The 15,845-nt window shown below is 30.8% G+C and overlaps 1 protein-coding gene across 1 annotated transcript; it reads left to right on the top strand.

The window, feature by feature from the left end:
- Window positions 1-8,298: 8,298 nt before the first annotated feature.
- Window positions 8,299-9,741, top strand: LOC105169985 (DUF868 family protein (DUF868)). Its single transcript, XM_011090549.3, has one exon. It carries the CDS (start codon window positions 8,635-8,637, stop codon window positions 9,535-9,537), a length of 903 nt encoding a protein of 300 aa, XP_011088851.1. The 5' UTR covers window positions 8,299-8,634; the 3' UTR covers window positions 9,538-9,741.
- The last annotated feature ends 6,104 nt before the right edge of the window (window positions 9,742-15,845 follow it).

Below are 15,845 nucleotides of genomic sequence, written 5' to 3'. Positions count from 1 at the left end.
CCAAGTGTGATTATCTTCTAGTGCTTTTATTTCATTTTCCATGGCATCAATCCACATTTTATCCTTAACAGCTTGTATATAACTCTTAGGTTCATGATGAGACATATGAGCAGTGAATAAGCAATCATGCATATGAGGCAGAAAAGAGACACTACTAATGTCTGATTCATTTTCTGTATTGTTACATATGAAGTCATTATACCTTGTTGGTTTGGTGATAACTCTAGAAGATCTCCTTAAGGTAAGATTTTCCATATTTTGATTATTTTCATTGTTTTCTTCATGTACAACATCTATGTTTTGTGTATCAGTATTGAATTCCTGCATTTCTGTGTTTTGTTCATATTCATCTGGTTGAGCTGGCTCTAATTCATTCATAATTTGAGGCAGAGAGCAAGATACAGGGTCTATTTGTTCTTCTTGATAAGGGAACACATTTTCTTGGAATCTGACATCTCTAGAAACTAGTGTAATCCTTTTATCTAAGTCATACACTTTATACCCCTTTTGGTTCATGGCATATCCTAAAAAAACACATTTCATTGCTCTTGGTTCAAATTTAGTTTTATTAGGCAAGTTGTTTGTAGCAAAGCAAAGACATCCAAAAGTTTTAAAATGGGAATAGTCAACAGGTTTATTATAAAGAATTTCATAAGGGGTTTTCCACTTTAAAATGGGTGTAGGTAATCTATTAATAATGTAGGTGGCTGTAAGGATAGCATCGGTCCAAAACATCTTAGGAAGTTTAGATTGGAACATTAGGGACCTTGCCACCTCTAAGAGGTGTTTGTGTTTTCTTTCCACAACTCCATTTTGTTGTGGTGTATATGTGCAAGTGGTTTGATGAATAATACCTTCTCTTTTGTAGAAGTCTACAATTTGTTGTCCTAGAAATTCACTACCATTGTCTGTCCTAACAATCTTAATTCTTTTGTCAAATTGAGTAAGAATCATTTTATGAAAGTCAATCAATAGACTAGTGGTTTCTGATTTTTGTTTCATTAAAAACACCCATGTACACCTGCTATGATCATCGACAATGGTCATCATATAATTGCATCTAGAAATGGAATACTCATTATAAGGTCCCCATAGGTCTATGTGCATTAGATCAAAACAAAAATCAGATGTTGAGACACTTAAAGGAAATGAAAGCCTCTGCTGTTTTGCAAGAGGACAAGTTTCACAGATGTTTTCTTGAACTTTACTCTCTTTAACTAGCCTTGTGTGTATCATTACATTTTGAGAGGCATGTCCTAATCTTCTATGCCAAATTTCTGAAGGAATAGAGAGTGCACTAAGTCCTAATTCTCTGCAGGATTCCATGATGTTCTTTATGTGTTTCTGGTCAAAGTGTTGATCCTTGATGATGTACAATTTCCCTATTTGGCACCCTATTGCAAGCACTTCATTAGTCATGTGGTCCTGCACAATACAATGTGATTGAATGAATTCAAATCTAATAGAAGTATTATTGCAAATTTTACTGACTGAAAGTAAATTAAACTTCAGACCAGGGACATATAACACATCCTTTAACTGAATCCTGCCACCTAAGTTTAAGTCTCCTGAATTGACTATTTTGCATTTGCTGTTATCAGCAAGATGGATGTAACTGTTAGGAATATTAGTGTTAATTTTATCAAATAAAGCATTATTATTACACATATGAGCCGTGGCTCCACTATCAATGATCCAAGAATCATATAACGATGTTTCAGAATTCAAAAGTTCAAAGCACTTACCAGAAAATTCAAGGTTACCTTCTCTCATCAATGTTGAAGATTGTGGTTTCAAGTCCCCAAGAAACTTATGTAATTCTGTACGTAGAATTTCAGATATTGCCTTACCATCAGGAGGGTTGTTACAGCTTTGTGCAGGATCAATAACAGCAGCAGTTCTGTTTGCTGTAAATCCACCTTTTTTTCTTTGTTCCATCAGTGATTTGTACCACTCCGGATATCCGTAAATTTCGAAGCACACTTCTTTCAAGTGCCCCGTCTTCCCACACTCTTTACATACTTGCGTTCTTTTATCCACAAGGTTTCTTTTCTTACCAAGAAACCTCTGATTTTCATTTCTTTTGAAGACTGGCATTGCCATTTGCTGAGAATTGTGTGACTGTCCCAAGGTGACTTCCCTTTGCTTTTCCACTCTCAAAACCATTGAGTATGCTCTACTCACATTAGGCAATGGATCCATCATGAGGATTTGATTCCTCACATGGTCATAATTTTCATTCAACCCCATCAAGAATTGAATCAATTGATCAGCTACCTTTATGTCTGCAGATTCCTTTGCCGCGCCACATGTGCATTGTGCAATTGGTGTGATGCAAGCGAGCTCATCCCATAGTCTTTTCAATTTTGAAAAATATGTAGAGACTGACATTGATCCCTGCAAAGTGGATGACAAATCTCTCTTGAGTTGGTAGATCATAGGCCCGTTAGTTTGTCCAAATCGGCTCTCAAGTTCCAACCACAATTCTCTGGAGGTGTTGGTGTATAGGAAGCTTTCCACTATGTCCTTTGAAATTGAGTTCAGTATCCAGGATGTGACCATATAATCAGTCCTAATCCACTGCTCTATCTCCTTGCTTCCTTCTGCAGGTTTAACTCCTTCTCCATTGATGAAATTTAGCTTCATCTTTGCTCCTAGGGCGATCTTGATTGATCTGCTCCAAGAGAAGAAATTGGAACCATCCAGCAGTGTTGATACCAGGCTCAGTCCTGGATTGTCATTCGATTGTAATTTCAAATTTTCTTGATCTTCAGCCATTTCTGTGTTTGAGGGTTTCTTGAATTCTTGAAAACAAAACAAAAAAAAAGGGGGGGCTCAAATATGGTTAAAAGGAGAATAGGAAATCAGAGACCATCAAAGATGGCTCTGATACCATGTAAAAATGGTGAGCACGAACAATTCAAGAAGTGTAACTTCCATGAGAAACAGATTTGAAGCAGAAGACTAGAATCAAGAAGACAAATTTTCAGTTTATTTTCTCTTATTTGAAAATTAGATACAACAGATGTATATATAACTATCTTAACCAGAAAACTCACTCTCCCGCTCTCTAAGTCGCTATCCTAACTGAAGAATCGTTTTCACGCCTTCAAATCTCATAAGAATGAATACAATGAAAGCAACTCATAAAAGCGTGATTTCGCAGTACCCTATAATGCGTTTTCTTCTACGAAGTAAAGCACGTTTCCAATTGTTCCTTTCTTCTTTCTTCTGCAAGTTCTGAACTGCACGCTGCAACTTCATAAACTATTCTGAAGCTATTGTTTACAATTATATTATAATGTTTTTATGATGAGACACTAAGAAAAGATATATATATATATATATATAGAGTTAGCGGGTCTTATGTTTCGTGTCCTACCACCAACTCGCAGTTTGCATGCCTTAAGAATGCTTTGCCCACAAGAATTACTCATAATTAAAAAAATGAAAATATCAATCTTTAAATATTTTAAATTGCTAACCGGTGGGCTGTCTTAATTAATCGTAATCTCTTAATTTGGTACAATAAGTAATGATATAATATAGCTCAACTGCCTCCTTCTCAACTTTGAAAGTCTTAATTAATTATATATAACTTCCCTTGATAATATACTCTCTCTCTCTCTCTCTCTCTCTCTCTCTCTCTCTCTCTTCTTTATGTATATAATATTTGTTAATATCTAATTAATTAATTGGTCTATGGATCCCGTTATCTTCTTGTTGTTGTTCTCACGTTTTTTACTAAAAATTGTTCTCGATCGATTATGGCTTTTTGAGACCTTGTCTGAATTCAGTTATGATTTGATATCTTCAATTTACAATATGCATTATTTATAGTAACATTTTTATATAAAACTGTCCCTACAAACTGTATAGTACATGTACACTATTAGTTACTAACAAACAAATAATACTAGTACAATAATTATTTATTGTTATTAGATCGTTACTATACATGTGTCACTAATTATTTTTGACATCTTGTAACTTTCACAACTTTTTTGGCCACTAATTCTAGCTGAATACTGGTGATAATTTTTACAAAATAATAGTGACTGTTAAAAACTATGAATTTTACAGAAAAATGCAAGCAACCCCTTGTGATATTGCGAGTGAGCAAATTACTCCCTATGTTTTTTAAAATGAAGTACTTTACCTCCTTAGACAATGAGGTAAATTGTTTCATTCTAAAATGTATTTTTTTTTTTCATATAAGGATAATTTGCTAATTTATAATATCACAAAGAGGTAAACTGCTATTCACCCATGAATCTTATTATAACAAAATAAAAACTCGTGTGACTTAATATATCTAATTAGTGAGAGTTTTAATTTTTTTTCCTTCTTCTAGTGTGAAGTCAATTTAAGGGAATTAATAGAGAATTTGTATTAATATTTGATTTAAACCAGTTACATCAAGATAGAAACAAACTTAATTTGCTGTTTCATTCGAGAATTGAGAATATAATATTTTAATAATTACAATAATATAGAGGGGTACTGAAACACACATCAGAGTGCATCTGCCATTAATCTAATTGATATGTTTGATTAAAAAGAACAACTTTAATGCATACTTGAATCCTATTTATTGTCTCAATTAATTATGCCATTTTAATTTTTCTTCTCTCGTTTTATTTAATTTTATGCTTATATATTAAATTGGCTCCTTCATTTAAGAGGCAATAAACATAAATGCCCATAAAGGCTTATCATTGGTTTAGTTGAATTATTTATATTTATAAGAAAATTTTGATTAAAGAATATAAATATAAAATGTTAGACATGAGAGAAAAAATAAAATACATGAGAAAACATTTGAAAGAAAGAATGAAAAAACTATCAAAAGGTAGTTATATAGATCGAGACACTAATTCGTCCATTTTCAGTATAGATACTTACTTATTTATCTTAACTGGTTCCCGTTGTTCTTTAATCATCAATTGTTACTTTATCCCGTGTTCTTAGTTTGTACTTATATACATTATCAGCTATCAATCGCATATGAAATGTCATCATGTGTTGATCTATCGACACGTTTTATGTGAGTGTAAATTCACATAAACGATACTCAATTTTTCATATTCTTAGATCAATTATCCCACTTTTAATTATAAGTCGGATTTTCGCCACCATAATTTATTCCCCGTATTTTCACTTTATGTTTACTTGTTCCATTTTTAATCAGGCGTTAATTGCTATTTCTTTTAAACATATATTAATTTTATCTATGAGTACAAGTATTATGTGCTCCGATGATTCATTCTTCAATAAGTAAAGGCACCAACAAGTAGTTGCAAAGGCAAAAACATCGCCCGACAAATTCGTTGGACGTTCTCGTCAAGTCATTATGGTTTGAGAAAACATGAGCAAACATTAGTATGAATATGCCGAAAACATCAATTCTGCTAACATTCATTTCTTTATTGCCATCCAAAATAATTAATAATCCATCAATTGGTCCGAATCTCGTATAATTTCGTTAAGGATCGATTTTAATATAATGGGTCATTTGTTCATGATTATTGAATTACAAAATAATATTGATAATAACCATTGGCCTTCGTATAATTTAAGAATCAATGGTATTGATTGGTCCATTTTTTAGGATTACGCTTCGTGTGTATATATATATATATATAAACATGTGTATTAAAAGAGAAGAGAATTGGAGTAGTGTTTTGTTGTCATTTATGCAATGAAAATATAAGTTTGTTTAGGACATTAATAAGGGGAAGATGGATGTGATGAGTGATGGGTAGGGGGCCTCCGCTTCTCTGCCCACCACTGTTCATTATAAACACAATCGATCATACATTTTTAATCTCTCTATTTGTCGTTGAATTCTTATAGATTAAATTCCCCCATAATTACCCAATATTATCTTTTTGGGTGTTGGGGGGTTAATAAAAGAAAGAATAATGTATCAGATGATAAAAATAGTTGCACAATAAGGGGAGGTCTTGATGATATTATATCGTACAAAAAAAAATCTATTTTTCATAATCTTTCTGCACAACTAGAGGTATTGAAGATATAAATGGGCACAATAGATATTTAAACGAATGAATGTGTCAATTTTATAATATAAGAAAAATGTTTTTGAATAAACTAATATAGAAATAAAACATATCCGTACAACCAAAACTTGAGACATTAATCATAAATACCTCATTATATTGATTTTGTGATAATAAGGTAGATGTCTTTTCTTGGAGTTGGGGGGATTGGGACTTGAAAGGAGGGGTACCCCCCTCTTGTGTGGAGGCTGGAAAGTGAAAGGACATCTAATTGAGATGAAAATTAATTTGTCAATTACTATTTAATGTTCTTTTCTTCCAAAGAACCAACTACAACCAAATTTTATTTATTATACATCTCAATCAAATATTTAAAGTTTAGCTCTTAAATCGACATCATTTCAATAATAATAATAATAATAATTTTGGAATTTATTAAATTTAATAGGATATTTTGTTGTACAAACCAAGTGTGAAATGATCAAACGACACAAATTATCATATTAATTTTCAGTGATAGTCGATTGTGTTGACATGACATAATCTACATTATTTTGTGTTGTTACATCCGACCTATGTTAGAATTCTATTTTTTTTCTTTACTTACGAATTGGAGACAAAAATATCAAATAGTGTAGATCATGCTACATAAATAATGGGACCTATATCGATGGTGCTGATGATATATTATGTACATTGTCTGCATTTTCACATTATGTTATGACTTTCATGATTATAAAAAATATGAGGGATCTGTTCCTTTTGATAGAATTTTCCTTATATGAATCAAGTATGAAAAATTATCATAAAATATAAATTTTATCATACTAGCAATGTACTGTATATGACTTACATTCTGCTAATGTGGTAATATACGTATATTTGGCTTTGCACACATAATTTTAAAAAAAAACTTAATTAATGAACTTTATTGTATGAATAATTTTAGAAAAATATATCACATTAATATTAAATGTATATTTGAGTAGGAAGTAGGAAGAATAGGATAAGGGAGATGGGGAAGAAAGAAAGTAGGGTTGTGTTAAAAGAGAAAAGGAGGGGGAGTACTTACTTGTTTCACATTATTCCTCTGCCTTTAATCATAGGTGTGAAGTTGGTGGTTCAGTAGGCTGGTTTTTAATTTCTGGGGGGCCTAACACTCACTATCATCCCTCATCTCAACTCAATCCCCTTATCACTACCCATCCCCTTATCCACTTTATTTAGGATTAAATTATATTCAATATTTCTTAAAATTAATTTTAAATATATAAATATTTAGTATTTTTTTTAATAAAATTACAGGTATAGTTTAATTCTTTGGGGATGTTAGTATAGTATTATATAAATTTTTACTACGGAGGTATATTTATAATTACAATTACAATATCGAAAAGTGTAATTGTAATTTCACAAAAACATAAAAAATATTTATGTATTTAGACCTAACCTCAAAATGGGGTTAATATAATTTACCGTTTTCTTTAGTTTAGACAAACATTTGTCCGGTACATACATAGTACTTTTTGATCTTTTTCAACAAGCTATTGATTTTTGAGCTACTTCAAACAAGGGTTATTTTCATGAATCAAGATTTTAAAAGTATTACATTCACTTATGTAAACAGTAACATCATAAAGGAGTACAGTTTAGGGAGAGGAGTAAATTATTCTACATTGTGTTGACATGTTAGGATTCACATGCTATTTGATATTTTCAAGTACTAGAAGAAAATGACTAATTACCATAATTTTAATAGTTGAGGATTACAAATTATGGTAAATATTTTTTATTGATCACAATTAAATAAAAATCGATGTAAAAAATATAGATTTACCACAAGAAAAAAGTTATTAGTCGTGGCAAAACCATGGAAAAATATTTGTCATGACAAATGTTTTAGCTAACTTTGTAGATACCACGACCAATAAATGTTATATAGTCATGGTCAAAGACTATTTGCTACTGTTATTTTATTTTTAACCATGACAATCAGTCCTGATTAATTATTACATTTTTCATAGTGACGCTTGATCTGTACATATAAATATTAATTGAACAAAAGGTTTATGTTAAAGTGAATAAAATTGGAATTGTTTTTAAGAGAAAATATAAAATTGGGAATTTAATTTGTATAGGTAAAAGGGCTTAAATGAAGAGAATGGAAGTTGATGGGTTGCATAATGGAGGAGTAGCTTAAAATAATTATAGTCAACCATTGATCCCTAGATAACTGAAACTTAAGACATATAAAAAGAAGAAGAAAGAATTGGGCATTGTCGTCACATTGCTGCATTCATTAATCCTCTCTCCATCTTTCTTATATTTATATATCATTTAGTTTTTTTAAATATTGCAATATCTCAGACTCAGATGAACTGTCAAGAAATAAAGAAAGTTTCTGTCTGAAATTTCTATTCCTTCCACTCAAATTTTTAAGGGGAGAGAGAGAGATAACAGTACAAGAATCGTATTTAATACACGTACATGGGCCTGTCAGGGAACTGGATTTCCATTCCCTTCCCTCTCGTTTTTCTTCTTCTCTGAATTTTTCCTTAATTTCAGTTAAATCCTCTCTCTCGCACGAACACACACAGAAACACGCACTAAAATGAGAGATTTTGCTTCTTGTTTCAGTGAATATGCAGTACAGGTCTCTGATACCTCGTGTTCCAGTTATTCAAGCAGCAATTCCTGCATTTCTCCAGGCCTGATCCCCTCAACTCAAAACGCTGTTTCCTGCTTGTACAGAACAATCCTCTCCTCCCAGAAGCAGATTCTAATCACGCTCACATGGTGCAAGAACAGTCTCTCTCAGGGCCTCAACATAACCTTCGACGAAGATCCATCCACCGCCTTCAAACTCAACACCAATTCCAGGTTATTCAGAAAGCTCAAAGGCAGCAAATCGATCGAGTTCCGCAACTTCAACATCGAAATCTTCTGGGACCTCTCCGGGGCCCGGTACGAATCCGGGCCTGAGCCCTCCGACGGCTACTACGTCTTCATCACTGTAGATTCAGAACTCGGCCCGATTCTTGGGGACCTGGCCCAGGAAGCCTCCCTGAAGAAGCTGAAATCCGGGGCCCGAACGGCTAAATTCTCGCTGATTTCTCGCCAAGAACACTTCTCCGGCAACGCCCTTTATTCAACCAGGGCTCAGTTCTCCGACAACGGCGGGGCTCACGACATTCTGATTCGCTGCGCTGGAGACAACGAAGGGGTGAAGTATCCGGTGCTGTCGGTTTGCATAGACAAGAAGACGGTGATTCGTGTGAAGCGGCTGCAGTGGAACTTCAGGGGGAATCAGACGATTTTCCTGGACGGTTTGCTCGTTGATCTAATGTGGGACGTCCATGATTGGTTCTACAATCCGGGCCCTGGATACGCGGTGTTCATGTTCAGGACAAGAAGTGGGATGGACAGCAGGTTGTGGCTGGAAGAGAAGCTGGTCCAGAAAGATCAAGATAAACTTGAGTTCTCACTAATGATCTACGCCTGTAAGAACATATGAATTAGAAATTTTTATTTTTTTCCCTTCTAAATTATTACTTCTGATTTTTTTCAATCTTTTTTGAAAATATTTTTTGGCTGTTTCATTACTCATGAAAAAGGATTAGACTGAAAAACTGACAAGATGTAAAATTCCTTCTTTTTGTTTTTTTTTTTCTGTTCTTGAAGTTTGATAATTAAACTGTTGATTTGGAGAATGTGTTCATCAGTTCCTGTGTTTGAAGGTTGAAATTCCATGAAAACAGTGATTCAATCTTCACTAATTTTCCTAATAATTGATTCTTGCGATTTATATTTTTTTTTCTTTTTTGACAAATCTTGGTTGCTTTAATTTTGGTTTGCACGCATGTGGAAATTTGCAGTTTCTATCAATTGTAATGACACCATAAAAGGTAAAAAGAAGAAAGTGGGGAATCCAAAATCATCATTTGGAATTTTGAAAGATTTGAATGAAGATTTGAGATTTGCCGTTTATTCCTTTTTGGTGCTTTTCTTTTTCACATATTTCAAGAAAGTTTGCTACAAACCTGAAAAAAAGGGAACAATATAAAGTGGAGAATCCAACCGCTGGTAATATTTTGAGTTGTTTCTGGGCAGGTTTTTTGTTCATTTAGGAAAACCAGTTTGAATTTTCCGTATTGGGAATATCAAGAGTGTTTCCTACTGTTTCTGGAGATGGATCCAAGTATTAAAAATTAGTACGTATGTGTTTGATTTTGTGTTAAAAGATGATAAAAAGTTACTATAAATATCAAATCAAGTAATTAAATTTATGTTTGCACCAAACAATAGGTAATAATTTAGGGTTTTATAGGTTTCAAGTGGGCTAAAATCAGATGAATTTCATAATTATCCAAAACTAAAAAAGATAAAACATTCTACGTCTATTTTAGATTGTCCTAAAATCAGCCTAAAATAGAATCAAAAAGTGCCCTCAGAAGTGGAACTTATAAAAAAACTAATAATAACATTACATAATTATTTAAGCAAAGAAATTAAAGTATAATCACAAGAAAGAGGTGAATGAGAATTGTAGCACATATTTGTTGGAAATCAAGAAATATGATGATGAGGCAACCAAAAGGGTTGACAGATCTTATCACATACTCTCTGTTATTATTCCTATCTGCATTGTCTCTGGACCACATTTTCATGGGACCCTTCAACTCTTTTTTGAACTGAAACCAAACCCTCGCAACTGGTGGTTTTGAGTACATAAAATACATGTAGCCCGTGAATTTCTGCAGAGAAATTTTTGGTGGGGTTCGAGATTTTGAATTTTAAAATGACTGTATATCATCAATATTTAATTGAGTTGACATCAACTTTCTCTATTAAAAGAGAATTCTTGAGTTCAAAACTAAGTTCTCTACCCCAACTTCGTTGTAGTAGGGAAAAATAATCGACTGCATCCTTTAATGTATGGGTTGTTTGTTAAGTCAATATTTCCTAAGGTTAGACCTAATTATTCAAACACAGATGCATTTTCTGAGGGAGTTAGTATAATGTACCTTAAGGGGTATTTGTGTAAAATTTTATAACTGAATAGAAAGTGTACTTGTAATTTCAATTACAATCTCAATATGTGTACTATAATTTTATAAATGATAAAAAGTATTTGTATAATTTAATTTAAATTTAAGGAGTCGTAATATAATAAAATTTGAAATAAAAAATTGAACCGCGGGCGTGGGCGTGGATGTGGACGTGCCCATTTGCAAGAATCCTTTAGTTTTCTTAAATATCAACTTGGTTGTGTAAGTGGGACAGAATTAACTCTGACAAAATTGGGTGAAGAAGAGGAATTCATTGCTGCATTCGACATAACTCCAACCTTTGGATCTTTATTGGTAATGGTAATGGTAGGCCTTCTTCATTCTTCCCATCTAAATCTAATGTTACCTCAGCTCCTCTCTTTCAATCTTTCGTCAGTTTCATTACAACGCTTTGCCTTCGGACAAGAATTCAAGACCGTCCACTCATCTTTATGGACATAATACAAATATTAATGCAAATGGAGTGTGAAACCCATCACTCCAATTGATGTTCGTGTTCCAAGCCTTTGGCAACTAGGATTTATTATTATTCCAAACTTTTTCATAGTTTAAAATATATATTTTTTTCTAACATAAATCAGCTTCTCAGAAAACAAAAAAAACAAATGCATCGTGTCATGTCAGCACAATATTAATATCAATGCTGACATAATATGATCCAGGAAAAATTAATTTTTTTAAGAATTATGTTTGGCTTGACCGAACTAATTACATAATAAGTGTATTTCATTTATTATAATAATTAATTCAAATTGATTAATAGTCTCTAGCAATTATTATTATTACACAAATGTTAAATTTTAAGGTTACAAGATGTAATTAATGAGACATATAACAGCACATGTATATACATATATATTGATGAAAGTTAAAGTCACGTCAACCCACAATAGTGGTGGAAATTAGATAGTACATGTTTAATTAGGGGTAATTAATTAAAATGAAGATGTTGACTTTTGAGTTGTGAGGTAGATGTTGTTAGTGCAAGCACAGAAGAAAAGGATCTTGCCTTCACATTGGAAACATCTCAATCTGTGTTCATATGCTAATGCCATCTACGTACCTACAATTCATTTTTGCACTTATGTCCTAACATTATTACATTACCCATATATATGTTAGGACCACCCACATTTTCATCTATTTTCCTACTCTATACCCCGTTTTCCCTTCCAATCATCTCACTACAAAATAATTGATTATTTCCTATACTATAAAATACTACGATTTAAAAATCATGTTAAATCAACATAATCTATTTGGAGGGGGGAAAGAAATTATGTGAAAATTTAAATTTTGGCCACAGTAATCAACTTTCGCTATAGTTTTAGTACGACCTAAATATTTGTCATAATTATAACTAATATTTTGGTCTCGCTTGTAGAAACAATGACTAATTACCACTGTGTAACATGAAAAAGAAAAAAAAATAAAATCATTGTGCAATATGTTAATTAGTATTCATCATAATTTTAAACTTTTAATCATAATAATTAATTATAATAGAATTCATTTTTTTTTGAATTGTTATTTCACTATGTATTAATTAAGTAAAACCCAATAAAAAAATATATATGTAAGTAATAATTGAAGAACGCATTACAATATGGTAATGTTTACGTAATAATTTATTTAGGCGTTGTTTTAGTTGGAGCAGTAACCTTTGACTTAAAGGACAGATCTACGGCATTATATTTTTTCTTGAAAGATTGTGAATTAATGAGCAAAGCGTGCAGTACGCACTAAGTTCGCTTGTATGGTCTTTTTGTACTAAAATTCAACCAACTTTAATTTTAATCTCGAGTTTGATTAAATTTAAATTAATTACATAATAAGTACAATATATTTAAATTATATAATTAATTTGATTTTATTAAATTTAATATGAACAAGAATTTTTGGTTATAAAATTGAAATGTTAAATTAGATTGGGGTGCTTGAAACCAACCAGAAAGTAGCACATTAAAGAATCGGCCATCAATTTCTGGGACCTTCTTGTAGTCATGTTGCGGTTGTCCTGGGAATTGTGGAAACTGTAGCTGTCTGAATTCGACGTGAATCCGATTTGTTTCGACTAGATTTTAACATTATAAATCTTACGAAGAAATCACTACGCCTACTACTCTCTTAACAATAAATCAAGAATACCTGAATCAATCAAACATTAATTAAAATCTTTTTCTTCTTTCATTTTTTTTTTTGTTAAACTAATGTTCTCCACTAATTTCAATGCCCATTATTAGTATATAAATAAACATTATTTAAGTTGGGTTCAATATTTTTATTGATTTAGATCTCATTGTCTAATAAATTTTTAACATGTTTTAACTAAGTCTATATACTTATATATTATTATATATTGAATAATTTGGTGTTGTACACATAATTCATTATTTTGAAACTAATCAGTCGAATTTTATATTCAAGCAATTGATCTCTACAATAATTGATTCATTATTTAAATTTAATATTTTCTTTAAAATAAAATTTAATTTATTACTATATTATTCTGTACATTTAAATTCAAATATTGATCTAATACATGAATAATTTGAAATTAATAAACACATTTTAAGAAGACAAATAAAAAAGTAACTGATTTGTGATTGTTGTTGTAATTTTTAAGTCGAATTAATCATATGACGAGTGTGGATTTGTAATTATACTTGCCACAATATTGGTCATCGCAGATGTGGGTCGGGTGGGTTCGATATTGTAGCAGGCCTTGATCCATTCCAAACACATTTTAAAATATGGGCCTTTGATTGCCATCTAGATTTGGGTCGGGTAGGTTAACGATGTAATGGATCCTGATCCATTTCAAATATGGGTCTTTAGTTGTGTCCCCAGCAATCGGCCCGACCCGCATTTTCGGGAAATGTCTGAAGCCGAGTTTAGCCCAATTCCTGAATCATTTATGTCTTCTTTACTTTTCTTTAATATTCTCTAAACATAAAATTATTATAATTTTAAATTATTTTATTAAGTATACATATATATATATATATATGATACTTGATTAAGACAAATTTCTGGAACTATTAATGTATTTAAAAAATATTAATAAGATCAAATACATTTTGTACCCCAAAAATATATTTATTATTGTCGTATCTATCCCCTAAAATATGAAAAATGACAAAAAAAACCTATTATCAAAATAACTTAATATTAACAGGACCAAATATGTTTGATTATGAAACTTCCCCATCATTTTTTTTAATAATGTTGAACTTTTATTTTAAAATTTGTATTTAAAATGTATAATTTTATTATGAATTAAATAATATAAAAATATCTAAAAACTCAACATATGCAATTATATTTTATAAAATAAATTATTTATTTATAAAAAAACATAAATATGTCTGAATCGTTATTAATTCGGGGTCGAAGTCCACTCTAATGGTGAATATGATTGTAAACATACTTTAGAGAGTGAAAAATATATTTATATATATTTATTACATTTATTCTTTTATAAGTATAAAAATATATTTGAGAATGTTCAGTGAGGGGCAAAATTAAAAATTTATGTAATTCTTTTACTAACATCAGCATTTTTCGTCCAAACCCTAACGAAAGTGGATCACGTGTAAATGAGAATTTTTTGAAAATAGTATAAATATAATTTTAAAACTTCTCTTAAAAAAAAATGTAATCTTACTTTTCCAAATGAAGTTTAAGTAGAATTAACCTTCTAAAAAAAATCTTACTTTTAAAATTTCTTACAACCCTCTTAAATTTTGACGTATTAGTTACAAAATTATCATTAAAAATATTTTGTAAGTTTCATGATTTTATTTTATTCAAATATTTTAATTTGTTTTTTAAAAAAATTACGTCTAATATCTTATAAACTCTAAATTATTTTATAATATGTTTGAATTTATAAGTATTTTAAATAAGCTTAAACCAAACACCCCTCTAATTATTCTTACTTTCATTTTTTTTTTTTAATAATTGATACAGATGTGCATGTCGGAGGATTATTGTCAAAGAAGCTTCTAACATACAAAATTTGCACTGAATATTGTATTCGAAAAAGAGATTAATTGAAAAGTCGTATAGTTTGATTACATGAACTGTATAATTTACAAGTGTTGGTAGAGGGAGGATATTAATTTATATAACATTAAATGTCGTTGAGAGTTAAGATGATATTTTCGGTTGTTACGCATTTATAATTATCTGAATAAACATGTGTGTATAAGGTAATTATTATAAAATTCTTAACAATATTTTGTAAATATATATTATTCTAATTAAGTGAAAAAGTATTTACGGGTTTGCGTCATGGAAGGGAGCATTAAATTGAATTAACTTCTTGTTGAATGTTACATCTTAATTATACATAGACCCCTCTAAATTTATATAATTATACTTTCCCCCTTAAAATCACTTTGAAAGGAATTTTGTATTTGACCCTGAATTCCGACTTTTATTAAAGATTTTAAGTGAACTTCTACTTTCCCCCTTAGCGAACATCCCTTAAGTTTTCGTGATCAAAATATTTTTTTTTTTGGCAAAGGTTAATTACATTTAGTCTTTCTTTAAAAATGTAATATTATATATTTTTTAGAAAAAAATTATACCCTTTTAAAAAAATCATTGTTTATACGTGACCACCTTACGCTCGAACTTGAAAGAAAAATGCTAATTTTAGAAAAAAAAATTATATAAAATTTTAAAGTTTATCGCTCATTTAATATTCACATGTAATAATATACTTATAAGGAGAAAAATATGGTGA

The sequence above is a fragment of the Sesamum indicum genome, linkage group LG9, assembly GCF_026168435.1.
Source record: "Sesamum indicum cultivar Baizhima isolate 11 linkage group LG9, ASM2616843v1, whole genome shotgun sequence".
Classification (NCBI taxonomy): domain Eukaryota; kingdom Viridiplantae; phylum Streptophyta; class Magnoliopsida; order Lamiales; family Pedaliaceae; genus Sesamum; species Sesamum indicum.
The sequence above is the reverse complement of the archived record's forward strand: the minus strand, read 5'-3'. Positions and strand labels throughout refer to the sequence as shown.